Source organism: Chlorocebus sabaeus, chromosome 16 (genome assembly GCF_047675955.1).
Source record: "Chlorocebus sabaeus isolate Y175 chromosome 16, mChlSab1.0.hap1, whole genome shotgun sequence".
NCBI classification, from domain to species: domain Eukaryota; kingdom Metazoa; phylum Chordata; class Mammalia; order Primates; family Cercopithecidae; genus Chlorocebus; species Chlorocebus sabaeus.
The window spans coordinates 9,874,630-9,900,998 of record NC_132919.1 but is presented as its reverse complement, the minus strand read 5'-3'; the positions used below and the strand labels follow the sequence as shown (position 1 = coordinate 9,900,998).

Below are 26,369 nucleotides of genomic sequence, written 5' to 3'. Positions count from 1 at the left end.
TCCCAGATCCCCGGGAAGCTGGCATCCAGCTGTACCCACCAGTGCGTAAGAGGTCCTGGCTAAAAGGATCTCTGGTATGGGGCAGATGTGCTGATTGGTACTTTAGTCTAAGATGGTGGTATTCAGTTCATTAGAACCAGGGAACCCCCTCTTCAAATGACTGCTCATAAAGGTCCCCGACAGTTACAATCAGGGGTTGCACACTGGTAGCCGGTATGCAAAATCAAATGCAGAATCATGGGGCTTTTCTTGGGCTATTGTTTTGTTTTTGGTTGCCCATGGTTTGATTTAAAAAATGTTTCAGTTCGTTGCCAACATCTTAAAATCTGCAGCTTTTACATTAAACATCCAGATTTCCAGCTTCTCTTGCAAAAACGAGATGCTCTGGCAACACCGAGCCTGCCGTCCTGCTTGGCAACAATCTGCCGATAAGTAGTGGGTTTCCAATTTGCGCAGTCCCCACCCATCGCTGCTGTTACCCGCGCTAAGGCCGAGAGCAGAACAGTTGCCATTATTCATTTCATTTGGATTCCTTTTCTTATGGTTAGGGAAAGCAGGCAATATTCCCTGCACCCATGTCTATGAAAAGAAGAAAAGTAAAAGGACCATGCTTTTCAAAAAAAAAAAAAAAAGTTAAAAGAGTCTCTTTCTTTCCGAAAGTGAATTTATGTTTCCTGAAGATTAATCTTCTAGGTCCGGAGGTCGATTTAGAACAGAACGTCTTTGTTTTTCTCTTGAAGTCAGTGATTCTCAAAGTGGAGTGCCTACATGTGCAGCAGCTGTATCAGTCGGGGGCTTGTGAGAAATGCAGATCGTTGGGTGGGCACCCACACCTACGGATCCAGAAGCTCGCAGGGTGGGCCCAGCAGACCGTGTCCTAACAGCCCTTCTGATGCGTGCTGAAGCTTGAGAATCATCGCTCTGATGCTCAGGGGGTGGATAGGACGCCAGCACCTGTTATGATCACTTTCTTCTCTCCTTTTAAGACCCATGGGGGAGAGAGGTGAGGCTCCCTAGCCAAAGAGAAGGATCTCACTGCTGTGCTCCTCCAGGCAGAGTCGGTACCTGCGGAGAGGGCTGGAGGAGTTCTTCCCGATTCTGAGATCTCAGCAAATCTCAGTCCTGTTTTTTTTCTAGACAATTCAGCACTTGCATCTGTGCGCCCACAGATGCCACATTGATGAAGAGGCCTGGTGCCTTCTAGAGAGATGGTTCTAGATGTTCTAGAGAGATGGTTCCTGGGCTCCCTTCCCATGGAGCCGGTGGCGTATGACCCTACAAACAAGGGCTTCTCCAGGGTGACCAAGTGTTCAGGTGCTGGGGGTCCTTGGGTGAAAATATACCAGTTCTTTAAAATCACATAGGCAACAGCCAGCCACGTATGTACATTTTAGATCTAGCATTGGTAACTCAGACTGCTGTTTTCATAGAAGATCACTTGGCCTCCTTCAGCTTTCTCTCTAATGGCTTTAGTTACTTTAGCGGACAGTCCACGTGAGCCAAGAAACCACATCTTTTCTAAATGTATTTACTTGGAGGGCCCTAGGCCTGCAAAGCCATGGATGATCTTTTCCCCTTGGTCCGTTTTACTCATTTGTGGTTTGGGGACTCCTGAGAGCATTTAAGTAGCCCGGACCCCTCCTAGGATAAAATAGATAAATGTATGGGCAGTGCTTTTGTCTCTGCCTTCTGGGTTCCCTCTCTTCCCCTGCCTTGGTGCCTGGGTGACCCCAGGAAAGTAAGAAACCTACTTTCTAGGTGAGCTGAAAACCCTACTCAGAGACCAGGAAGAACTCCATCTAGCCAATGTGTGTTTATTGTATACATTTTCTGTGCCTGGGGAGGGATTTGAGTAGGACGTTATTGTTCTCAAGGAGCTCCCATGCGTAAGGGATGAAGGCCACTCATCGCAGGCCACCCGAAGGAGAGCCGCTGTGGGGGTGAGGTGTGGCTAGGCACAGGGGAGGAGAAGCTGGGCATGGGCGGGGACTCAGTTGCCCAGGAGACAGCCCCAAAATGAGGAGCTTGGCCCACTAGATAGAGCAAGGTGGTTCCCCTTCTGGGTTGGAGAGTTGAACCCAGGCTTCCAGATTCAGCCTACATAGGAGAGGGGCTTTCTGGTGACGGAGCGTGAGTGCGTCAGGGTGAGGACGGAGCCTGTGGCAGCCTGTGCTACTTGCTCTGCATGAGTGGACAGGGGCTGCCTTCTGGGACTCCTAGCCCTGCCAGCTGAAAAAACTGCTCACAGCTATGCGGTGTGTGACACTCAGTTGGCATCCTTCTAGGGTGTCATTTCACTCAGGGGTGCTGGTCAGGGCTCTTTGCTGTGGAGATGCTTCTCTTGGTCATTTCCTACCCACCCTCTTAGTCCTGTTTATCCTCGTTGGGACCCTCCCACCAGTTAATGAGGCTCCCCACAGGCAATCTGCTGTTACCTTCTCCCTGATTATCAATTTGACAATTGATCAAGGCCTTGGCAGGTCATGGCTTCGACTGTAACTTCCACCCTGGAGGATTTGCCTTGGGATATCGGATTCCTAGACACCGCAGAGGAGCCTCAGGTACGATGGGAAAGGGTTTTGGGAACTGCCTTTTGCAGTTCTTGGCCAGGGACCATGTTTGTTTCTAGGGCTCGTTTTCATTCAGCGTATCAGCTTTCTATGATTGTAGATGGAGGAATCGGGGGACAGTGTGGGGTGAGATGGAATTAGCACTAGCCTTGGAGACAGACCACTGGGTTCAAGCTAGCCCAATTATAAAACGAAAATAAAGACTTCCCTACCAGGGTTTTTATAAGGGTCAACTAAACTACTGTATATCAAGTTACTGGTCCACAGTAGTCCTTTAGCTACTAAAAAACAACAAAAAGATAAGATCTAATGGTGAGATAAAGGCAGTGAAATTGATTTTGCGGATATCCAATGCTGGGGAAGAAGGGGAACTTAGCTCATTTTTCCTGCCTGTTATCCAGCCTGTCTCATTTCTGGGAGCTTGAGCGATCGATCTGGGGTACAATATTTTCTTGGAGTGTCCTTGCCCACAGCAAGAGTGTTCAGATGAAGGCATATGCGACCATTTTCAGAAGTTTGCCAGGGTCTTGCACTGGTTTGTTTGCAGTTCTTGGCCCAGGACCGTGTTTGTTTCTGGGTCTTGTTTTCATTTACCCCAGCAGCTTTCCATGGTTGTAGCCCTGGTGGACTTGCGTGTGTTCTCCACCCTGTGAGTTTTACTGGCGGGTCTCCTTCAGCTTTCTCTCTGTCTAATGGTTTTAGTTAGTTTAACAGACAGTCCATGCGAGCCAAGAAACCACATCTTTTCCAAATGTATTTACTCGGAGGGCTCTAGGCCCACGAAGCCATTGATGAGAACCCATTCTGATGGTTCTTTGAATGTCTAGTCTTGTCATTCACGTGCTCTTTCTCTCATTTTTTCCATTAGCTCAGTCTATGTCAGAACGATTAGAAGGTGTCATTCTGGAGAGTTTAGCCGGGCTGCTGGGAAAGTCCGTGCAACACGAATGACTCAGCGTTGGTGACCTCAGTTGATGGCTTTTCTCAAGGGGATGGGAAAGTATGGGACGAAGCTGATATATACCTACCATTGTTTCTACTCTCTTATTTAATCCCTGCAAAAATTCTGTGAAGTAGGTGGTGGCATCTGCGTTTTCCTACGTGGAAAAGAAGAAAGATGAGGTTTGTAGAGGTGAAGTGCCTTGGCCAAGGTTATGTGGCTGAGAAGCTGTGGAACCTGCATTTTAGCTTCCTCTCTGCTTGGCTGAAGGGCAGAAGCTGGGTTTAGGGGGAAAACACATGGATGTCTGTGGTCAACTGAGTGGTTTGTGGGGCATATATTTTCTGTTCTTAGCCCCGCCCACACCCCGGTGCAACAATACATACCTTCTTTTGAGAATCTCTGTAGCAGAATGGAAGTTTTGGTTTCTAGAGGCTGCTGGAGTCTTCCAGGCCCCCTTGTTTGAATGGAGCTTTGCATCTCAATGATGTAGGGGAAAAAAAAGTAGGCAGAAGAGGATTTGCCAAAAGGGAAAGTCAAGAGGGCTTATGACTTCACCCCTCTTGTATACACAGATGTTTCCTCCCTGGGCCCTTCCTTTCATGAGGTCTGCCTGGCTGCTAACAGACGGGAAATAGCTTGTGCTTGAGCAGAAGAGAGCTGGGCCTGACGGAGAGGGTCACCTTTCCCAGCAGTGTGGAGATCGGCTTGGGGAGTGGTCCTGAATGGGGCCTTGGTTCTACTGTGCCATCTGACCATGCGCTCGCCCTCTGGTCATGGGGGTGACATCTGCACCCAGGTTTAGGGCAGTCCGAGGGCAAGGAGAGGACTCTGTGTGGGTACTGGGGAGACTCGGTGTCCAGTCTCTGTCTCTGGGCCTCCGTTTGCCGATCTGCAAAATGGTGAGATGTGATCAGATGATTACTAAGGTGCCTTCCGTCTCTAATTTTTGTGTTAGCCTTGCATTGGTTGAGAAAGTCATTTTGTCTTTGTTTTCTTAAAGATAACCCCCCCACGCCAACTGTCTTGCCATTTGAAAGATAATACAATAAACCCTAAAACCCTACCTGATAAATAGTGGTCATTTTAGGGGATGTCAGATGTGATGGGATATGTCAAGGAGGGTTTTATTGGACTTGTTTAAATATTTTTAGTAAGGTGATATTCATGTACTAGCTGATAATAGAAAATAACCTTAGAATTTTAAAAAGGCATTAAAATTAATATGCCCTTGGGAGGCCGAGACGGGCGGATCACAAGGTCAGGAGATCGAGACCATCCTGGCTAACCCGGTGAAACCCCGTCTCTACTAAAAAATACAAAAAACTAGCCGGGCGAGGTGGCGGGCGCCTGTAGTCCCAGCTACTCGGGAGGCTGAGGCAGGAGAATGGCGTGAACCCGGGAGGTGGAGCTTGCAGTGAGCCGAGATCGCGCCACTGCATTCCAGCCTGGGCAACAGAGCAAGACTCCGTCTCAAAAAATAAATAAATAAAATTAAATTAATATGCTCATTATAGAAAATGTGGAAAATATAGAAAAACAGAAATAAGAAAATAATTAGGGGCATTCTTCCTTATGCTGTGTATATTTTTCTCCATAATTGGGATCATATATTATGTTTAGGATTGTATATGATGACTTGCTGATTGTGAAAGTAATTTCAGTCTGGGAGCGGTGGCTCACGCCTGTAATCCCAGAGCTTTGGGAGGCCGAGGTGAGCAGATCACAAGGTCAGGAGATGGAGACCATCCTGGCTAACACAGTGAAACCCTGTCTGTACTAAAAATACAAAAAATTAGCCAGGCACGGTGGTGGGCGCCTATAGTCCCAGCTACTCGGGAGGCTGAGGCAGGAGGCAGAATGGCGTGAGCCCAGGAGGCAGAGCTTGCAGTGAGCCGAGATCGCGCCACTGTACTCCAGCCTGGGCGACAGAGCAAGACTCCGTCTCAAAAAAAAAAGTAATTTCAAAACACGTTTTAAAATCAAAAAATTATTTTTAAATATTTTAAAATAAAGTAAAATTTTAAAATTGGTGAAAGAAATAGAATTGAAGCAACCAGAGGATCCCCCAATACAAACATAAGCTTTGTTAATGTGTTTGTGTCTTTCTTTAGTACTTCATTTTGGTGAGGGACTGCTATTTTCCATATTGAGATCATATCGCATACTTTGATTTCTAAAGCAGGGACAGCTCTTAGAGGATGACATAAAGAGGGTTTTGATGACAGACAGCATTGCCACTGGGTGGTTTATTGGTCTTACCCGATTTAAGGAAGAAAACAAGACTTGGTCCATTCAATATGAGTTTTTAACATGCAGAAAATCAAGACTGAAGTTCCACGGCAAAGAAAATGGCCACTGTGGTGCCTTACATAGCACAGTGTTGTTGTGGTGGAGACAAAAAACAAAGACTTCTTGTTTGTGGATCCTCCCAGCACAGTGTCCCTAAAGCTTGAATAGTCCCCATTGTTGGCGTGTGCCTGGACAGAAAGGGAACATCAGTTAATGCGTGCTCCTTACACATGGCCCAATGTTTCATCTGCACTGGCCTTGTAGGAGAAGTTTGTATCCTGGTTCTGGGATGGACAGGAGCAGAAAAGGAAGTGAATGAAATACTCAGGCACTAATTTTCACCCCCAGTGAGCTGGAAAATCCACCAGGCAGCACACAGTTCACTGGATTTTTGCACTGGGAGTTTGTCTATACTGAGCAAGAAATGACTTACACATGCATTGCATTTGTATTATTACTTCCCCATGGCTGTGTTATCTTCCTAATTTTCTCTCTCAGTGCCTGGAGGGTAAGGGGGTGGTGTCCTCACTCGCATGCCTCTAAGAGAACCTTCCTATTTCTTTCATATGAAATACTCTTACAACTTGATGGATTTGTATGTCTTGAATTACAAAGTTTTGGATATAAATTCATATTTGCAGTTTAGCTTCAACAAATATTTGTTGAATACCCACAGCAATGGACATAACAATGACTGTACCCCGTGAAGCTTTAAACTCAGTGGGGTTTGTCTTCTAGCACTTTCCAAGGGATGATGCCAGGCCCTATGTGTACCATGATAGAGCAGGGAGCAAAACAAAATCCCTGCTGTATGGAGCTTTTCTTCTAGTAGAAAGCTCTGTAGCCATTAGTAAGGTAGAGGAGAAGTCTGAGGAAAATCTGATTTCCTGGGTAACCCTTTCTCTTTTTGCCTGTTTATATGGATGATTTTTTTTTTTTTTTCTGAGACGAAGTTCTGCTTTGTCACCCAGGCACAATTGCAGTGGTGTGAGGTTGCAATGGCGTGATCACCACTCACTGCAACCTCTGCCTCCCAGGTTCAAGCAGTTCTCCTGCCTCAGCCTCCCAAGTAGCTGGGATTACAAGTGTGCACCACCATGCCTGGCTAATTTTTGTATTTTTAATAGAAACAGGATTTCAACATGTTCACCAGGCTAGCCTTGAACTTCTGACCCCAAATGATCTCCCCACTTCGGCCTCCCAAAGTGCTGGGATTACAGGTGTGAGCCACGGCACCCGGCCTCTATGCATGATTTTTTATTTTTGCAATTGATTATTTATTATTAATAGATTATTAATTTTAATTGCAATTGGTTATTTAAATCTATTTATTCTAGTCTTTAATAATGAAATACTTCTTAAACATGTATGTTATGTAGACTCTTGATTTCCTTGCTTTTTGTCCTTTGCAATTTGGGGACACTTTTCCTGTTAGCCCCTCAAGTCACCGATTTAAATGTTTATATTTGCAGTTATCCACAACTACAACTAAACATGGATTTAAATGAGCAATTTTTCTGTAATCCTCACCTCATCCACTGTCTTATTTGTCATCCTTTTTATGAACTGCTTTTTTTTTTTTTCTGTTACTATTTGCTGTTCCTCTTTCAAAGAAATCACAGCTTCTTACATTCTGGCAGTTTCCTGACAGTTTTTCTTCCGAATGATTTTCTGAGACGTGCTCTTCCTTTGTGCTTTCAGGATGGTGTTTCCTCACCCTGATTTTGCATATTTCCCCTCTTTCTTTATGCATTCTGGAACATGGCAGGATCTATGTAAATGTGACATGTACCCACAGAAAGTATCGACTGTCACCAGCCTTGGCACACTGTCGGCTTTGGGGAAGGTTGACTCCCCCTCACAGCTACCTGCCTGTGGGTTCGATGATGCACCCATCTCCCAGTCCAGTTTCTGTGTTCTGGTTGGCCTTTGCCTGGTGAACTGTCACGTTACTACCTGGTTCTGTGATACTCTGAATTGATGGAGAACATGAAAACTCACAGTTCCCAGGATCTCTTCTCAATGCCCTGCAGCCAGGGCATTGGCTGGGCTTGGACTGTAGCATCCGTACCTCTCCGAACTGTGAGCACCCCCGCCCCACGCCCCTTGTTCTACCCTGTACTTCCTGCTCTCTTGTTTTCTGGGAATTGCTGTACGTAAATGGATGATGGGCAGTCCTCTCACATGGCATCTGTGCTGAGAGGAGAGGGCTGGCTGGTCAGTGTTCAGGTCAGTGCAAATCCTGCATCTCAAATTAGAGACAGGGAGTGGCAGAGGCGTGAAGTGCAACTCAGATTACGGGCAGAGAGTGGTGAAGGTGTGAACTCTTATTTCATCCCTTTTACAACTCATCTTGGTTTGCAATATTTTTTTTCTTTCTTTTTTTCTTTTTTCTTTTCTTTTTCTTTTTTTTTTTGAGACAGTCTTGCTGTGTCACCCAGGCTGGAGTGCAGTGGCATGATCTCGGCTCACTGCCACTTGACTCCCAGGTTCAAGCGATTCTCCTGCCTCAGCCTCCCGAGTAGCTGGAACAACAGGTGCCCGCCACCGCGCCAGGCTAATTTTTGTATTTTTAGTAGAGATGAGGTTTCGCTATGTTGGCCAGGCTGGTCTGGAACTCCTGACCTCGTGATCTGCCCGCCTTGGCCTCGCAAAGTGACAGGCGTGAGCCACCGCGCCCAGCAGATTTCAAGATTTTCTGCATTTCCTTCATTGGCCTCATGGTTCTTGGGTTTTGTGTTTTTTTTCCTCTGATTCTGTTTGTCATTTTTGGATTTTGTTTTTAAGATTGAATGAGTTGTTTCCTTTTCTTTTCCTCTTATTGCTGGTTTGATAGGCAGTGTCCTGAGGCAACTGTCAGATGCTTCTTACAGGGAAGTCCCCTGCGTCTCCTTTTACCATGCCCTTAATCTCCCAGAGATTCAGGCACACGCCAGGTACCATGTTCTGTCGTTCTGGGGACATGGTCAGTAGAGAATTCAGGTTTGATTTTACTGGATTAAAAAAAAACGAGAATCGGCCTGGCGCGGTGGCTCAAGCCTGTAATCCCAGCACTTTGGGAGGCCGAGATGGGCGGATCACGAGGTCAGGAGATCGAGACCATGCTGGCTAACACGGTGAAACCCCGTCTCTACTAAAAAATACAAAAACCTAGCCGGCGAGGTGGCGGGTGCCTGTAGTCCCAGCTACTCGGGAGGCTGAGGCAGGAGAATGGCGTAAACCCGGGAGGCGGAGCTTGCAGTGAGCTGAGATCCGGCCACTGCACTCCAGCCTGGGCCACAGAGCGAGACTCCGTCTCAAAAAAAAAAAAAAAGAATCTCTGGAAGCACTTTGTGGATGCTACATGGTGACTTGATGTGTAGCCAGAGACAGCGTTTCTCAAAGTGTGCCGAGTTTCCAACTAAGGATCCGTGAGATAATTTTAGATCATGTGGAGATGGCAGTTTTAAAGTTATATTTATTTTAGTGTGTAGTAGAAAGAAACCCAAACCAAATCAAATCTGTGATTTCACAGATATTATTGCTTCGGGCCAGGCTACATTTCAGTGGGATATAAGTCACTTCGAAAACAATACTGAGTAAATAATAGTGCAGCTGGTTACACAGTGATGGCTGGAGCGAGGTGTCACAGTGGGATATGAATGGCTGCAGGAAGGGGAAACCAAGCTATGGGATCCCTGAGAATCAGGGCTGTTTGGAGGCCTTTTCAACTGGGTGCCATTTCTGATATGTCCACTTGATACTGGGAAATGATTCTTTTTGAGATGGACTCTCACTCTATCGCCCAGGCTGGAGTGCAGTGGCGTGATCTCAGCTCACTGCAACCTCCGTCTCCTGGGTTCCAGCAGTTCTCCTGTCTCAGCCTCCCGAGTAGCTGGGATTGCAGGTGCCCGCCACCACACCCGGTTAATTTTTATATTTTTAGTAGAGACGGGGTTTCACCATATTGGCCAGGCTGGCCTTGAACGCCTGACTTCAGGCGATCCACCTGCCTTGGCCTCCCAAAATGCTGGGATTACAGGCGTGAGCTACTGCGCCCAGCCGATACTAGGAATCTTTTATGGGGTGGGACCCATAGAAATTTTATAAGGGTCCTAAGGCTCTACCATGATGTGTACAAGGAACTGGCTGCAGTCACCTCACGGGAGCCGTCTGCCCAGCACAGGCCTTGGTCTGGAGCCAGCCACGGTCTGTGGCCTGTCCTCTTTCTTGTTCTCTTCTTTAATGGCATCTTACCTAAAGATCTTGCTTCCCTTTGCATCCTATGCTCATAGCTCCTTGTTTTGCCTGTGATCCAAGTCTACACCCATCACTCTTCCATAATTCTCTTTTCAAAATAAATGAGACACACCCTCTCTGTATTCAGTGAGCATTTTCTTTGGCATCTCACTTGGACACTTTTTTTTTTTTGAGACGGAGTCTCACTCTGTCACCCAGGCTGGAGTGCAGTGGCACAATCTTGGCTCATTGCAACCTCCCAGGGTCAAGTGATTCTCCTGCCTCAGCCTCCCAAGTAGCTGGGATTACAGGTGCCCACCACCACGCCCGGCTAATTTTTTATATTTTTAGTAGAGACGGGGTTTCACCGTGTTAGCCAGGCTGGTCTCGATCTCCTGACCTCATGATCCGCCCACCTCAACCTCCCAAAGTGCTGGGATTACAGGTGTGAGCCACTGTACCTGGCCGGACACTCTTAACTACGGTTGACCCTCAGACAATGGATTTGAACTGCACAGATCTCCTTCTACATGGATTCTTTCCAATTATTAGATTGGAAAACATTTTTGGAGATTTGTGACCATCTGAAAAAAATTGAACACAGACTACCTAGTCTAGAAATATCAAAAAAATTAAGAAAATGTTAGACATGCCGTGAATGCGGAAAATATATTCGATACTAATTTATCATTTGCTACCATAAAATACTTACAAATCTGTAGAAAGTTAACATTTTTTAAAATTTTACCTACACAAACATTCAGAGTGTATATGGCACCATTCACATTTAAGCGAAATGTAAACAAAGGCAAAGATGTAGTATTAATCGTAACTGCATAAAACTAGCCATAGTAGATATTGTAGTAATTTTGTGGCCACTCCTAGTTGTTATTGCAGTGAGCTCAGGTGTTGAGGGTATCGGCTTAAAACGCCATATGATGCTGATAAGCCCTGGATGAACAGTTCATCACTCCAGTAAATTGGGTATCGCAGTAAAATGCGAGCCTTCACTGTTCTATGTATTTTTCATCATGGTTAGTGCAATGCCCTAAGCCTCGAATAACACCATGGGACCTATAGAGTATGTCACTAGTGATGCTGGAAATGTTCCCCAGAAGCAGAGAAAAGCCCTGACATGACAAGAAAAAGTTCAGTTGCTTGTCAGGTACTGTCGATTGAGGTCTGCAGCTGCGGTTGCCACCATTTTGAAGGATTCATCTTGTAAACAGATGATGTAAACTTATGGGATCAGTAACTACGGTACAGTACTGTAGGTGTATTTTCCCTTTCTTATGGTTTTATTGATTATTGATTGATTTAGAGCCAGTCTCCCTCTGTTGTCCAGGCTGGAGTGCAGTGGAGTCATCTTGGCTCACTGCAGCCTCAACTTCCAGGGGTCAAGGATACTCTTGCCTCAGCCTGCCTAGTAGCTGGGTCTACAGGCGTGCACCGTGCCAGGTTAATTTATTTTTATTTTTTATTTGTATTTATTTTTGTAGAGATGGGGTCTCACTCACCAGACTGCCCAGGCTGGTCTCAAACTCCTGGGCTCAAGTGATCCTCCCACCTCAGCCTCCCAAGGTGTTGGAATTACAGGCATGAGCTACTGTGCCTGACCCCTTATGATTTTCTTAGCATTGTATTTTTCTCTAGCTTACTTTAGGAATAAAGTCTGTAATACGGATAACATGCAGAATACATGTTAATCGACAGTTTGGGTTATCGCTAAGGCTTCCAGTCAACAGTAGGCTGTTAGTAGTTAACTTTTAGGGGAGTCAAAAGTTATGTACAGATTTTCAACTGCGTGGGGAGGTCGGGGTTAGCACCTCTAAAACCCTGTGTTGTTCAAGGGTCAGCTGTACTTATTTCTTCTTGTATCCCTGCTCCTCATTTGGTTTCTGTGCCTGATTCTCCGAACTCATATCGTTTATTTCCCATGTAGTCAAGTGTTGGGCGCTAGTCTGGTTAGAGGCGAAAAAGATGAAGACCTGGTTCTTGCCTTTGAGAGTCTTGGAGAGGGGCCCTGGGGCTGTTGCATACGCTAATGAAAGGCACAGGAGAGGGAGGGATTGGGCCTGAGGCATGCTGGGGAAGAATTTCTTCTCCCACTGCTTAGGTAAGAGCAGGCCCCAAGGTTCAGCTCAAAGTCCTTTCTTTCTCTGTGAACTCGTAGTCAGCCTGTAGGATCTCACCACCATCTCTGAGCACATGCCTCCAACTCCACGTGCCCAGGGCCACACTCACCCCTACTCCCCACTGAACGCTTTGAACTTGGATCTATGGCCAACAGACTCTACTGCATGCCCTGCCTCCAACTCCACGTGTCCAGGGCCATACTCACCCCTACTCCCCACTGAACACTTTGAACTTGGATCTATGGCCAACAGACTCTACTGCTTGCCCCCAAACTGGCTCTCACCATAGCCACATCTCTTCAGGTTACTGGTTCAAACTTCTGTCATTTCCTTCTGAATCAACTTTACTGTCTCTCGTTTCCCTATGTCCCGTCCTTTATCAAACCTTATTCTGCTTCGTACATCATGTTCCTTGGGCTCCCGTCAAGCCCTTGTTTTTTATCCCTGCTGTGAGGCAAGTTCTTTATCTTTTGGGAAGCCTCCCTGGACCATTCCAGCCAAAAGTGACCTCGCCCTCCTCTGGATTCTGAAAGCTCTTATTGTCTGCCAGCTTATCATATAGCATTTGGCACTATTGCAGACTCCTTTGTTACTTAGTCCTTTTTTTTGCCCATGTTTGTGACTTAGCTTCCGAATTTTAGGAGTCAGGTCCTACATACAATACCTGCCTGCATCCCACACAGGATTCAGGAAAGGGTAGTTAGTAACTGTTAGTTGATTGATCATGCAGACAGGGGGTCATGTATGGAAGTCGGGGGCATCCCTGAGACCCTGTATCCTGGAGACTGCTTAGGCTGATGAATAATTTTTCTGTTCATGACTGTGAAGCCTTTACAAAAAGTGAGTCATCACCCTACCCAGATGTGCTTTCTTTTTAATTATCTTTTTTTTTTTTTGACGGAGTCTCACTCTGTCACCCAGGCTGGAGTGCAGTGGCACGATCTCAGCTCACTGCAACCTCTGCCTCCCGGGTTCAAGAAATTCTACTGCCTCAGCTTCCCAAGTAGCTGGGACTACAGGTGCGTGCCACCATGCCCAGGTAATTTTTGTATTTTCAGTAGAGACAGGATTTCACAATATTGGCCAGGCTGGTTTTGAACTCCTGACCTCATGAGCCACCCGCCTTGGCCTCCCAACGTGCTGGGATCACAGGCATGAGCCACCACCGCGCCCAGCCTATTAATTACCTTTTTAAAGACAACCCAGTTCATCCTACGGAGGACAAGGGCCTACAGCAAATAAGGCCTATTTTGGTTGACAGTTTTCAACTTGACTGAAATAAAAAATAATAAGAGGGTTGGTCTCATCTGATGCCATTGAACTCAGGAAAACTCAGCTTGGTGGACATGATCTTCCATCTTTTTGCTTTGGGATCATGGATTCTCTGGTGTCTGCCATTCGTACGTGTGGCTCCATAGGTAGCAAGCTATCTGTTTGCAGAGGCCAGAAGGAGACACCAGTAGCATGGTTTTCACAGCCAACGCTAATCACTAAGGATAGTTAATAAAGGAAAATCAAAGTGACTTCTGGATGGAGATGTTAGGATGGACCCAAGCCATAAACCCTTAGAGTGTATTCGTGAATCTTACATACTCTGAGAGATTAACTTTGGGGAATCCTAAAGAATTAAATGTCTGCAGGACTAGTGTGTTCTGCTGAGGTCAGGTCAGAGCAGATCAGCCTCCCGGTTTGTAATGGCCCGGAAAGGTCCCTTGCCCTTGGCTGGGGGCCCTACTGGGATTTGCAATGACAGTGATTTCTGTGTGTTGCCTGGAGTGATGAATTGTTGCCTGTGATCGTATCTGTTCATCTGTGTGATGCAATGTCAAAGTGGTGTCGGGGTCAGCTGTTAATGTTTAATAGCCTCAAAACTCTCCCCTCTTTGCTATTACAAAACTGAGGAGTCATAGGCTATGAAAACTTTCATGGCCATTTTAGTTCTGCAAACCTGAAAGGACTGAAGGTGAAGGTCTTGGCCATCTAGGTTCAAATGAAGTTTTTTTTTGTTTTTTGTTGTTTTTTTTTTTTGAGACAGTGCCTTTGTTACTCAGGCTGGAGTGCAGCGGCGCGATCTCAGCTCACTGCAACTTCCGCCTCCCGAGTTCATTCTTCTGTCTCAGCCTCCCTAGTAGCTGGGATTATAGGCGCGCACCCCCATGCCTGGCTAATTTTTGTATTTTTAGCAGAGATGGGGTTTCACCATGTTGACCATGCTGGTCTCAAACTCCTGACCTCAGGTCATCCACCTGCCTTGGCCTCCCAAAGTGTTGGGATTACAGGCGTGAGCCACCGTGCCCGGCCTGCTTTTACCTTCTTATGGGTGAGAGCCCATCTCCAAGAACAGAAAAGTACCTTGGTCCTGTCTATTTCTGTAGCATGCCTGACCTCAAAAACGAGTGTGTGGATTCATCACCCGGCCTCTCCTCCCACACTGCAGAGAGAAGATGCAAATGACTCAGCTTCCGGTGGGGGACTCCCCACCGCTGGATGTGATGCTCTCGCCTCCTTTTCATGGCTGGTTGGGGACCATTTTGCAAGTGTAGGCTTGAGCATTGCCTTTCTCTTGCTTTTATGATGGGTGAGAGGGGGGAGAGAGAAAGAAGGTGGAGGGGGATTCTATAGCCGGTTTCCTCCCTCTAGTTTCTCCCTCACATTTGACCTTCTTATATACCCTGGTGTCATGAGGATTTCTACAAACCACAGCCCTAATTGTGACTTCTCCCTGGCTCAGAATCCACCAGTGGTTTCTTCTCCTTTCTAGAATCGAAATTTCTTAGTTCTTGATGTCTTCATGGCCTCCCGTGATCTGACGCCATCCTTCGCTACTATTTTTCTCACCTCCCATGCCTCTTAAACTCTAATGAATGGATCCACCTGCTTTTCCCCCACAGCCTCTACCCACACGGTTTCTCTCTGACCTTGGCTCAGGCTGGCCCCATGGCCTAGAATATTGCCCCTGTGGGTTGTTCTTCCGACCCATCCTGCCCAATCTCTCGCAGGAACCTCCGTTTTCCTCTGTTAAATGAGGACGATCCTAGAATTTTCCTTTTTGGTTTGTTAGAAGGATTAAGTGATAGGAAACATGTGAAGTGTAGAACAGCGCCTGGTCCCGAGTGAGCGCTCAGCACAAGATTCTCAGTCGCTCCTGCCGCAGATTGAAACCCAGCAATCAGAGAGGGAGGGAGAGTCCCTCAAGCAGCCACATTGATAACTTTGAGAAGGAAGAGATGAGCCCTGCTGTCAGGCGTGGAAGAGAAAGGACCAGGAACATGGGATGCAGACGCAGAAACGAATTGATATATCCAAGGGAGAGGCACATTGTTACCCCCTCCAGGAGCCCAAGTGTGCCACGCCCCTAAATGGAAAAGCCCTCAATTGACATTAGAATGCTGGCTGTGTTCCCTCGGTCTCCCCAAGGTCGAACACAAGGTGAACCATGGTGAGTGAGTCCTGCTATAGGTGGCCAGCCTCATGGTTTTTTTTTTTTTTTTTTTTTTTTTTGAGACAGGGTCTCACTCTCTCATCCAGGTAGGAGTGCAGTGGCACGATCTCAGCCCACTACAACCTCTGCCTCCCGGGTTCAAGTGATTCTCCTGCCTCAGCCTCCTGAGTAGCTGAGATTTACAGGTGCGTGCCACCACACCCAGCTAATTTTTTGCATCTTTAGTGGAGATGGGTTTTCGCCATGTTGGCCGGGCTGGTCTCGAACTCCTGACCTCAAATGATCCGCCTACCTCGGCCTCCCAAAGTGTTGGGATTACAGGCGTGAGCCACCTCGCCGGGCCCCAACCTCGTCTTCTAGTTGGGCTTTCTGTTCATCGTTGCCAAGAAGCTGGGGTAGCTTTCCACTGGGTGTACGTGGAGAGCCTGAGGTGGTATATCTCATGATGTGGTTTATGGTTCACAGGGTCTTTTGAGCTAAACTATCTCTGTGGGTCTCAGGTTTGTTGTTGTTGTTGTTTTTTTTCTAAATCATGACAAAACATACATGACATGAAATCCAGCATCTCCATCATTTTTAAATGTATAGTTCAGTGACTTTGAGTATACACACATGGTCGTGCAGCCATCATCACCACCATTAATCTCCAGAATGCTTCCATCTTGTACCACTGACACTCTGGACCCATTAAACACTAATTCCCAACGTGCCCTGCCCACAACACCTGGTCACCTCCATTCTGCAACCTGTCACTATCTATTTGACTTCTCTAGGTGCCTCATAGAGGTGGAAGCAAATAGTATTTGTCCCTTTGTGTCTGGCTGTTGCGCCGAGCATAATGTCCTCAAGGTTCATCCACATGGTTGCATGTGTCAAAATTTCCTTCCAATTAGCCGGGCATGGTGGTGCACACCTGTAGTCCCAGCTACTTGGGAGGCTGAGGCAGGAGAATCGCTTGAACCCAGGAGGCGGAGGTTGCAGTGAGCCGAGATCGCGCCACTGCACTCCAGCTTGATAGAGTGAGACTTCGTCTCAAAAAAAACAAAAAACAAAAAAAAGGAAAAATAAAAACAAAAAAAACTGCCCTTCTTAAGGCTGAATAAGGCCATTGTGTTTATTTTACCACGACTTGGATTGTTTCCACCTTCTGGCTCTTGTGAATAATGTTGCCATGAACAGGCAGCACGACCCTCCCTTCAGGACCCTGTTTCAGTTCTTTTTGGTATATACCTATTAATGGAATTGCTGGACCATATGGCAATTCTGTGTTACTTTTTTGAGGAATTAACACACTGTTTTCCATAGGGGCTGTACCATTTTACATTCCCACCAGCAGGGCACAAGGGTTCCAACAGTTCTCAATCCTTACTAGTACTTATTCTTTTCTGTTTTGTTGATGTTTGTTTATTTGTTTGTTTTGAGACAGAGCCTTGCTCTGTTGCCCAGGCTGGAGTGCAGTGGCATGATCCCAGCTCACTGCAACCTCTGCCTCCTGGGATTCTCCTGCCTCAGTCTCCCAAGTAGCTGGGACTACAGGCATGCACCACCACGCCTGGCTAAGTTTTGTATTTTTAGTAGAGACAGGGTTTCACCATGTTGGCCGGGTTGGTCTCGAACTCCTGACCTCAAGTGATCCACCCGCCTTGGCCTCCGACAGTGCTGGGATTGCAGGCGTGAGCCATTGTGCCCGGTCTTGTCTGGTTTTTTAAAGAAGCCGTCCTAATGGGTGTGAGCTGATATCTCACTGTAGTTTGGATTTGCATTTCCCTGATGATTAGTGGTGTTGAGCGTCTTTTCATGTGCTTATTGGTCATTTTGATATCTTCTTTGGAGGAATGTCTGTTGCTCATTTTCTAAATTGGGCCGTTTGCTTTTTATTGTCCAGTCTAGACTTTTTTTTTTTTGGACCCGGGGTAACTACAGTGCCTACCCTTTCAGCTACTGGTGGTAGTAACAGCAAAAATCCTAGCTTTCATTGAGCATTTACATCATCCACTAGGTAACATGTTTCCATGGATGCCTCACCCCACCCCCTTTAATCTCTCACACAGTCTTTTGAGAAAGATACTGTGATCATCTGCATTTTGCACTTGGAGAAATTGAAGCCAGAGCCATTGCCCAGAGTCTTGCAGCTAGTAAGGAATAAAACAACAGCTTAGCTCTGGTCTGACTCCATCCTTAGACGATAGTACTTATTTTCTTCCCCCCACGCAAGGAGCTGGTATTGAAACCTCTTCATACATAAGTTTATCCATTTGCTTAATAGGGAACCCTCAGTCCCAGTTCCTAAAACCCCAAAGGTTTGCGTCTGAAAGCAAACGCAGAAATATGCAGCATTTTGAGTGCTAAATCATCAGCTCCTCCAGAAAGCTTTCTAAACGGAATGATACGATATATTCACCAAGGATCCAAGCCCCTGCCCACGCTCATGTAGTTGATGGCTGCAGTATTGCTCTTGGAGTCCAATCCTTTCGCCACTTATAAGTAATGACTTTGTGATCCTCGGGCCCATTTCGGTGGAGACCCCACGTGACTCTGTCTTTGTTCGTTATCTATCCAGGTTTGGTGGTGGCGAGAGCAGAGTTGAAGGCAAGAGACGTTCATCTCGCCCCTCTGGAAGCACCGGCTTTCCACACAGTGGTTCTTTGGAGGAACATTCTCCGTTCTTTTTATGTTGGCTTTTATCTGGCCTTGGGTTCACACAGCTGGGGCCGGGGCCAGGGCCAGAGCCGTGACTTAGGGTTGGGAAGAAGTTGGCCAAAACATTCCCCAGCAGGGCTTGGGCAGGCCAGGAAGTCCCGCCTAAAACACAGTGAACAAAGCTACCCTTGTCCACAGGCCTGGGGGTGGGAGGCATCTGGTCAGTGACACAAGCTTGGCCATTGTTTGTTGTGACCTTAGCCAACGTTTTTTAGCTGAGAAAGGGGAAAAAGAGGGGGAGTGAAGAAAAAAATAAAAAAGAAGGTCTCCAGAAACGTTGCATCTGGAAAGTCCAGAACGAGTTGTTGATTTCCCAGCAAGCACTGGAGCGGATTTGGAAGGAACTGTGCAATGTAGTGGGTTCTTTGTGAAAGAACAGCAATGAGCAAAGCCACAGGAACCTCCTCTGGGGTGCCCAGAGCACTGGCCCTGGGCTAGCGACTTGCCTCAGCTTCATTTCCCGCAGAGGCTCCATGGACAGGAAGCCGGCAGAGTCTTGGCTCTGAGTCTGAGGGCTTCAGCCCGAACCCAAGACTCTCCTCTGAGGTAGCAGCCCCCAGAGAAGACTAGCTGTTCTCTGATGGTAAGAATTGATTTTTCTTGCCTGCAGATGTATGCTCCAGTTTGCTTTTCTCTGCATGTTCCTAAAGTGACTTCACCATGGTAAAGAGACAGCTCTGAAAACTGAGATGTGCGGTCTCACTGCTGAGCTGTGGTGGTCTGGGGACCCGGTGTGCTAGGGTGCACCTTTCACAGATCCAAGGCATAAGCAGGGAGGAAAAAAAAAAAAAAAAAAAAGACATGGGTCATTGTGTGAGAAATCAGGAAAAGCGGGTGGGAGGAGGAGAAAGATTTATGAAGGACGTCTTGGAGAGAAAGGGAGTCTTGGCTTCCCTGGTTACCTGGGGAGCAGTTTTGTAGTTGGAGCTGTGGGATGGAGAAGCAGAGTGGCGACGTGATTTTAGTGGAGCCCAAACCTTGCTTCCTTCGTGTAACTTTTTCCAAGGAAGAAACTTGGCTTCTGCCCACCTATCTGGCTTTTACCCCATGGCCCAGTTCTAGCTGGGACACTACAAGGCAAAAGCCATTTGAGGACTGTAAAGCTTTATGAAGGGAAGGGGGAGCTCCTGCGGTCATGGCTCCCTAGCAGAAGTACCTGCCCAGTAATGCACTGTGCTTCCAGGCTTGGCTGAAACATCTTTCCAGTTTGGTTGGTGGTGGAGGCTGCAACAGTGATGATGGAAACTCTTCCAATACTCAGTGGTACAACAGCCTTGTTTCACAAGTCTTTCCACCCCCACAAGTTACGCATCCATCTTCTTTCTTTGCAAAGTAGGACCTCCAAGAGAGTGGTGATCACTCTCCTGAGGCTCTGTACAGCTGTGAGAAGTCCAGTTTGCATGGAAAGGCTAGCCTGTGTCAGCACGCGGTCTCCCTCCAGGATGCGCTCTCCCACCTCCCTGGGCCAGTCAGCATCCCTGATTCTGGCATGGCTTCCTGTTCCTACGGTGCCGGGGAAGGGAGATGGTGCTTGTTATCCAGGAGTGTCCTCTAACGGGTTAGTTGATCTAGGACAGTCCACAGCAGCGCTTCTCAAAGGTTACCATGCACCTAAACCACCTGGGGATCTTTACAATGTAAGATCCGGTGCTGGGGCAGGGCCTGGGGCTCTGCATTAATAGATCCCAGAGGACTTCATGCTGCTGGTGCAGGGACCACACTTGGAGATTTGCTCCTGTGAGGAACCCAGACCAAGCACTCAAGTTCTGACCAAGGTGTGGCTGCCTTGGGTCTGACGGTAGAGCACTGAGAGTTCTGACAGACCTGTTTGTGGATTGTGGCTGGGTGCTTCATGGGGATGGAGGGATTAGCGGAGAAGAACACTGAAGGGCTTGCAAGGAGCTGGGAAGAGCCAAAGTCAAGCTCTTGGGAAAAGGGCATGTGGGGTGCAGAGGCTGTCGGTGGGCTGCCCCCAAGCTGAAGTGGACTGTGTGCTTGGGGCGTAATGTGAGCAGTCAGCCAGAAGTGCGAAGTGCTAACTGCTAATAGGCCCAGAAAATTTCCACTGGAACCTGCCTTTGGTGCATTCGGGGTGATGCGGAGACAGAAGCCCAGGATTCCAGTTGCTAGGCAAATAGAGCTGAGACCACTCACGTGGCTCGGGGGAGTGACAGGGAAGAGGTGGACGCATCAGGACAGAACTCAGTGTGGTGAGAGGTGGGAGCACAGAATCCGGGGTGTGGTAAGGTGGGATCCTCGGTGTTTGGGGCACAGCCCACGTTTCAGGAACAGTCAGATGCCTCCTAGACGTGATGCCCCTGTCTACACTTGAATGTGACTTTTTTTCTCCTATTAAAATGGCATGTCCTTAAAACATATATACTAATGCTGACATTTAGAATTATTGGACCAGGCGCGGTGGCTCATGCCTGTAGTCCTAGCACTTTGGGAGGCCAAGGCGGGCAGATCGCCTAAGGTCAGGAGTTTGAGACCAGCCTGGTCAACATGGTGAAACCCCGTCTCTACTAAAAATACAAAAATTAGCTGGGCGTGGTGATGGGCGCCTATAATCCCAGCTACTTGGGAGGCTGAGAGAGGAGAATCGCTTGAACTTGGGGAGGCTTAGGTTGCAGTGAGCTGAGATCACATCACTGCATTCCAGCCTGCGTGACAGAGCGAGACTCTGTCTCCAAAAAAAAAAAAAGAATTATTAACTATATATATATGAAAGCCCTTGGAGACCATCTGGTCCAACTTCCGTGTTTTAAGATGAAGAAATTGAGGCCTCCCAGCAGAGATGAAAGAGGTTGCTCAAGATCTTCCAGCAAGACTGCTGCAGCTTTGGGGCTGGTACTCCAACCCCAATTCCCATCCTGTGTTCTTTGCACAGTGGCACAGAGCAGTGGTAGGTCTCACACCTCCATAGCAAGGCCGTTGGCGGTCACCGTTTGCCTGCTTTATATGCGCCAGCGGCAGCAGCTCCAGAAATGTTCGTCGAATCAGGTTGGTGAGAATTGCACCCCTTACTGAGACTTGGAAACAGTTTCAGCCCTTATTAGACTTCATTTCCCTCCAGTGCTCAGGGTTCAGACCTCATCAGGAACCATCTCTCAGAGTCAGAAGTCTTTGATTAGAATCACTTGGAGCACAGGCCATAGGCACTGCAGTCCGTGGAATGAGTCTCCGTGGTGGGAAAATGAACTGCTTCCATTTTCTTTTAGTGCTCACGGGCCACTCCAGCCAGCAACTAGCGGCCACAAAGCCAGGCCAGCTGGATCGCAGGTGCGGGCAGGCCATCAGAAGCACCTACCCTTATACCATAATGAGCTCCAGTCCGCCTTCCTTTACAACAGCACTAATTCCCCGAGGAAGCCCACTTTTGCCCCCGGTGCATCTGCGGGCAGCAGCTGTGTCACTTGTGTTTGAAGTTTCTTTCTGGTGAGCAGACTGCTTTCCCTGAGATACCGAATCTGTTACTGATCGAGCTGCGGCTTTGGACTCCCTCCCCTGCTTCTGAACTTAGATCCATGTTGAATGCGATAGGATGCTTGGTGAATTCGGTTCTGGGGTTTTCCTCAGAAGTCTAACAACTTTAGAAAGTGCCCAAAACAATGACATATAAGGCATTTTGGGGCTTTGCAACTTAATACTAAAGGAAGGCTAGGGAGGATATTACGTAGTGTCTCTCTCTCTCTCTCTCTCTCTCTCTCTCTCTCTCTCTCGTCCATATCAAGTTTGGCTAAACTCTCTTATTCCCAGGCTTTTTCCGCTGCAAAGGGAAATGGACCAGCGGTCCTGTAGAGGGACCCTCACCCTACCAGGAACTCCCTAAGGAGTGTGTTAGGCAGTTCATCCACAGAATATCCTTCAAAAGCGTTATCTAGGTCAGGACAAGTGATACCATTATAAATATCAACAAGCATAGAACACCTAGGATGTATTTCAAGATCGTTAATCTTTAGGACGAAGAGAGAAGTACTGAAGTCTATCCCAACTCCTTCCTTTGACAAATAGGGACTTTTCAACATTCATTGGCCGTAACAGTGACCTGTGGCAAAGGGGAAGAGAATCCCAAGTGTTCAGCCTCCCCGTACAGACCTGAGGTCATGCGCACTGTCGCATACCCTGATTTGGGCATGCATTTCATTTCCAATTTTTGTTACATCGCTTCGCTTTGTTGGTGTCTCAGACAAGCGTTTCTTTCCCACTGATTCTAAGTCAGATTTGGGTGAGTACATAAAAGGGGATCTAGACCAAAAGGGCTGGAGACCTCTTTTTCTTCAGGGTCCAGAAGTGTTTGGAGGGAAGCTTGCAGCAAGCAAAGCAGTATTTCATGAAGATTTGTGTCTTGTCAGGCCTCTGTCATCTCTTTTGTTTATGTGACTGCTGTTCTTGGAAGCTGAGCTGGACATTTAACTGCCTTGAGATTTCCCTTGTGGTTTTAGGCTGTGTTACGAAAACCATCTCATGCATGGGTTATAGGACCACAGTGTTCGCGACTGGCAATCCCCCTATGTTACAGTTGAGGAAACAGGAGCCCGGAGAGGCTGAGATAATTGCACACATCACATCTCGCTGTCTGGGAACACAGCACCTTTGTGTGCCTAGGCCTGTGTGCTGTCTCCTAATGCTTTTGTCATCCTGAGTTGGGGGTAGGATATCAGAATGGCTTACACTATTTTTATTCTGCTCGGGAAGGGGGAGGGGGAAAGAAGCAACATTCCTCAACAGTTCGTCAGGAACTGGAGAGTTTGAGTAAAATGTCTGTGAATCAAAAGCCGGTGAGCACAGTCATTCAGGTTTTCTGGCTTGGAAGCTGGAAGCTGGAACCAGCTACTGGGAGGAGACTACCTTGCCATTTAATAATTACATTTTTAATTGTACTGAAACATCAGGACCACAGAGACCTTGAAATGGAACAAAATACAGGGTTTTTTTTTCCTGGGGTTCCCCAACCCCTCCAGGCTTTACTATTTCTGGAGCTGTTCTCTGTATTTCAGGAGTGCTTGTGGGACGACGCCCCAGGTCCTCCACCCCAGATCCTGTGGTTCTAAAACACGGTCACAAGGCCTTTAGGTACCTGCTCCAAACCCCTCTATCAGAGGCCAGAAGAGTGACTCTGATATTTGGTGGCACAATCACGCTGGTTCGTCAATGCTGAGATTCTTCCAAACCATGCTGCAGAGTGGGCGTCTCTCAGATCCCCATCATGCCGTATGGTGCTGCTGGGGAGATGCCACCAACGAAAAGGACCAGCCATCTCAGATGCAAGAAACGTGCTCCCATTCCGAATTTTCCTCATTTCTTGCATTGTCTCCTCTGGACCCTGTTACCTGGCCCTTCTGTCTTATACTGGGATAGCAGGTGCAACCACCATACAAATCTAATTCTCCAGAGTCAGAGGAGGAAGGGTCATGCAGGAGCAGGGGTTCTGCAAGGCCCACATAGAGCACGTTTCTTTTCTACCCCCTGCTGACCGCTTGATTCTCGGGTGTTTCAAGGCTGTGACATGACTTCTGACCCAGGAGGGGCCATCCAACTCATCCTTGCGGTTTGCAGGATCATTTGCAAATCTTTTCATCAATCCTTGTCCCCCAGAGACTCCGTATTTCCAGCCTGGCAAGTTTCCCTGTGCGGGTTGAAGGGTTGACTTCCTGTATCCTTGCTGTACGGACTGCGTTGTAATTATGTTCATCAAAATTCTTGGTTAACCAGATCACTCCATTTCTTTATAGGCTCAGAAAATACAGAGTCTATTGTTCTGTGTCCTCTCTCCGCTCAGTCTTGACAAGCATACCCCATGAACTGACTGGCCCTCAGGGATGTGCTGGGGGCTTGCAGGGTGGCTGCGACTCTTGCCAGACCTACCAGGAGCTGGATAGGTCTGGAGTGTCCCAAGTGGTTCGGCCTTCAGACCCACGGCTGGGAGAAAACTCCCACGACCCTAATGTCCACCTCTTAGGGTGGGTGCCAGTGACAACCACAGTGTGAGGCTTCTTCTTGCCACTTGGTAGACAGAGGACAGTGATGATGTTGGTGGGGGAGAAGTAGCTAATGCAGATGAAGAAGAGTATGCCGGACACTCCATGGGGACTGGAGTTGCAACCTGGTTGGGGAGCCCAAGCAAGTCACTTTTGGATTCGTCCAAGGAGGCTAGTGGGGGTGGGCGTCTGACGTGAGCAAGTGGGGGATTCAAGCCAGCGAGACATAGATGATTGCCGCCACATCCATTGTCACCCCATTCATCCATCTACCCCAAGTAGTGAGGCCCGAGGACACCTGGACAGTGCCAGGTTTGGAAGAGGCCTGAGGACGTTTGCATCTAAATGACTAAAACCTCATTTGAGAAATTGCTTTTATGAATTCAAGGGGGTAGCCCTGCTCACCAGGTGATTTCTAATAAGCAGGATTTGAGGCGACACACAGAGGACTCTGGTAAAGCCTCTGACAAATTTTGCACGTAGGAAACTGGAAGAAAGGAAGGCGACCCTCCTGGCTCTTTGGCTTCTTGCTAGTAAGAACCGCAGATGTGCCTCATGCACCTGACCCCCTTTTCACACGGGTCCAACCACAGTGCCACAGGGACATGGTCATGCTCAGGCCCAGGACCCAAAATAGCCACATGCTGGGAACCCTTTGAGGGCTTACAAAGCCAAACACGTGTTTCAAATGAGGTCCTTGGCAAGCCCTGGGTTCCTACTGATTTTTCCTTCAATCCACAAAGTGCTTTGGTCCCAGCATATGTACCTGAATAGATTCCAGGGCTCAGGATTCCCCACGGAAGCTGACCGCCCTCGGGGCCAATACAACCCGGTAGAGACAAGACTCAAAAGACTCACAGCACCGGGTGCTTGGGTCTCCAAGGCCCCTTCCCTCTGTTGTGTTCCCTCTGGTGGAGAACCTGTCAGTTTCTAGGAGAAGACAAGAGTGGACCTGAGAAACAAGGACAGAGGATGGATGCCAACTGGGCAGGTCAGGTACCTGATAACCTGATATTTGGCAGGAGGGGCAGGAGACACGGATGCTTCATTATGGGGATGGGAGGAAGGGCAGCGTTTTCTTTCCATCTCCCTCGGTGTTCTCATGATCTCAGTGTTCCTCCTGCCTCTTGATCTCTTCTAGTATATATTATTATTATTATTATTATTATTATTATTATTATTATTATTATTTTGAGACAGAGTCTCGCTCTGTCACCCAAGCTGGAGTACAGTGGAATGATCTCAGCGCACTGCAGTCTCCACCTCCTGGGTTCAAGCAATTCTCCTGTCCCAGCCTCCCTGGTAGCTGGGATTACAGGTGCACGCCACCATGCCCAGCTAATTTTTATATTTTAGTAGAGATAGGGTTTCACCATGTTGGCCAGGCTGGTCTCAAACTCGTGACCTCAAGCAATCCACCCGTCTCGACCTCCCAAAGTGCTGGGATTACATGCATGAGCCACCGCGCCCGGCCTAGCTTATTTTTTTAAGTGGAGGGTTTTGTTTTGTTTTTTGAGACAGGGTCTCTGCTGCCCAGGCTGGAGAACAGGGTATAAATGTGGCTCACTGTGACCTCGAACTCCTGGGTTCAAGTAATCCTCTTGCCTCAGCTTCCCTAGTAGCTGGGACAAAAGGTGTGCACCACCACGTCTGGCTAATTTTTAAAATTTTTGTGGCGATGAAGTTGCTGTGTTGCCCAGGTTGGTCGTGAACTCCTCTACCTTGGACTCCCAAAATGTTAGGATTATAGGCATGAGCCACCGCACCCAGCCCTTTTCTAGTAGTGTCTATATTTGAGACTCAGGTTATAATTTCATTTTTTTACAGTATATATCGAGAATAGCAACACGTATACATGATTGTATAACTAGATTCATAATTACGTATGCGTTTCTGTAAGCTGCTTTCAGCGTACAGCCTGGATCCTTTTGTGCCGTGATTTCTTCATTCTTCACCTCTGTTTGTCTTGTTCTTTCAGGCAGTTGGAGCACATCCCTTACGTACGTTTACTAAGGAGGACATGAGTCCTTGTCTCTAGAAGAATGTGTTTCTGTTGCCTTCCCTCGTGAAAGACAGCTTGGCTACCAATAA

At 47.6% G+C, this 26,369-nt stretch overlaps 1 protein-coding gene across 4 annotated transcripts in view; it reads left to right on the top strand.

The window, feature by feature from the left end:
• The window catches only part of GAS7 (growth arrest specific 7), a 287,691-nt gene that overhangs the window by 144,207 nt on the left and 117,115 nt on the right, over positions 1–26,369 (top strand). Inside the window, exon 1 of one of the 4 annotated variants that reach the window (XM_073004692.1) lies at positions 18,608–18,880. The exons of the other annotated variants lie outside the window; for them this stretch is intronic. Coding sequence (XP_072860793.1) covers positions 18,878–18,880 — 3 coding nt within the window. The 5' untranslated portion in view covers positions 18,608–18,877. Of the gene's footprint in view, positions 1–18,607; positions 18,881–26,369 lie in introns of those variants that run through there. 4 annotated transcript variants of the gene reach the window in all.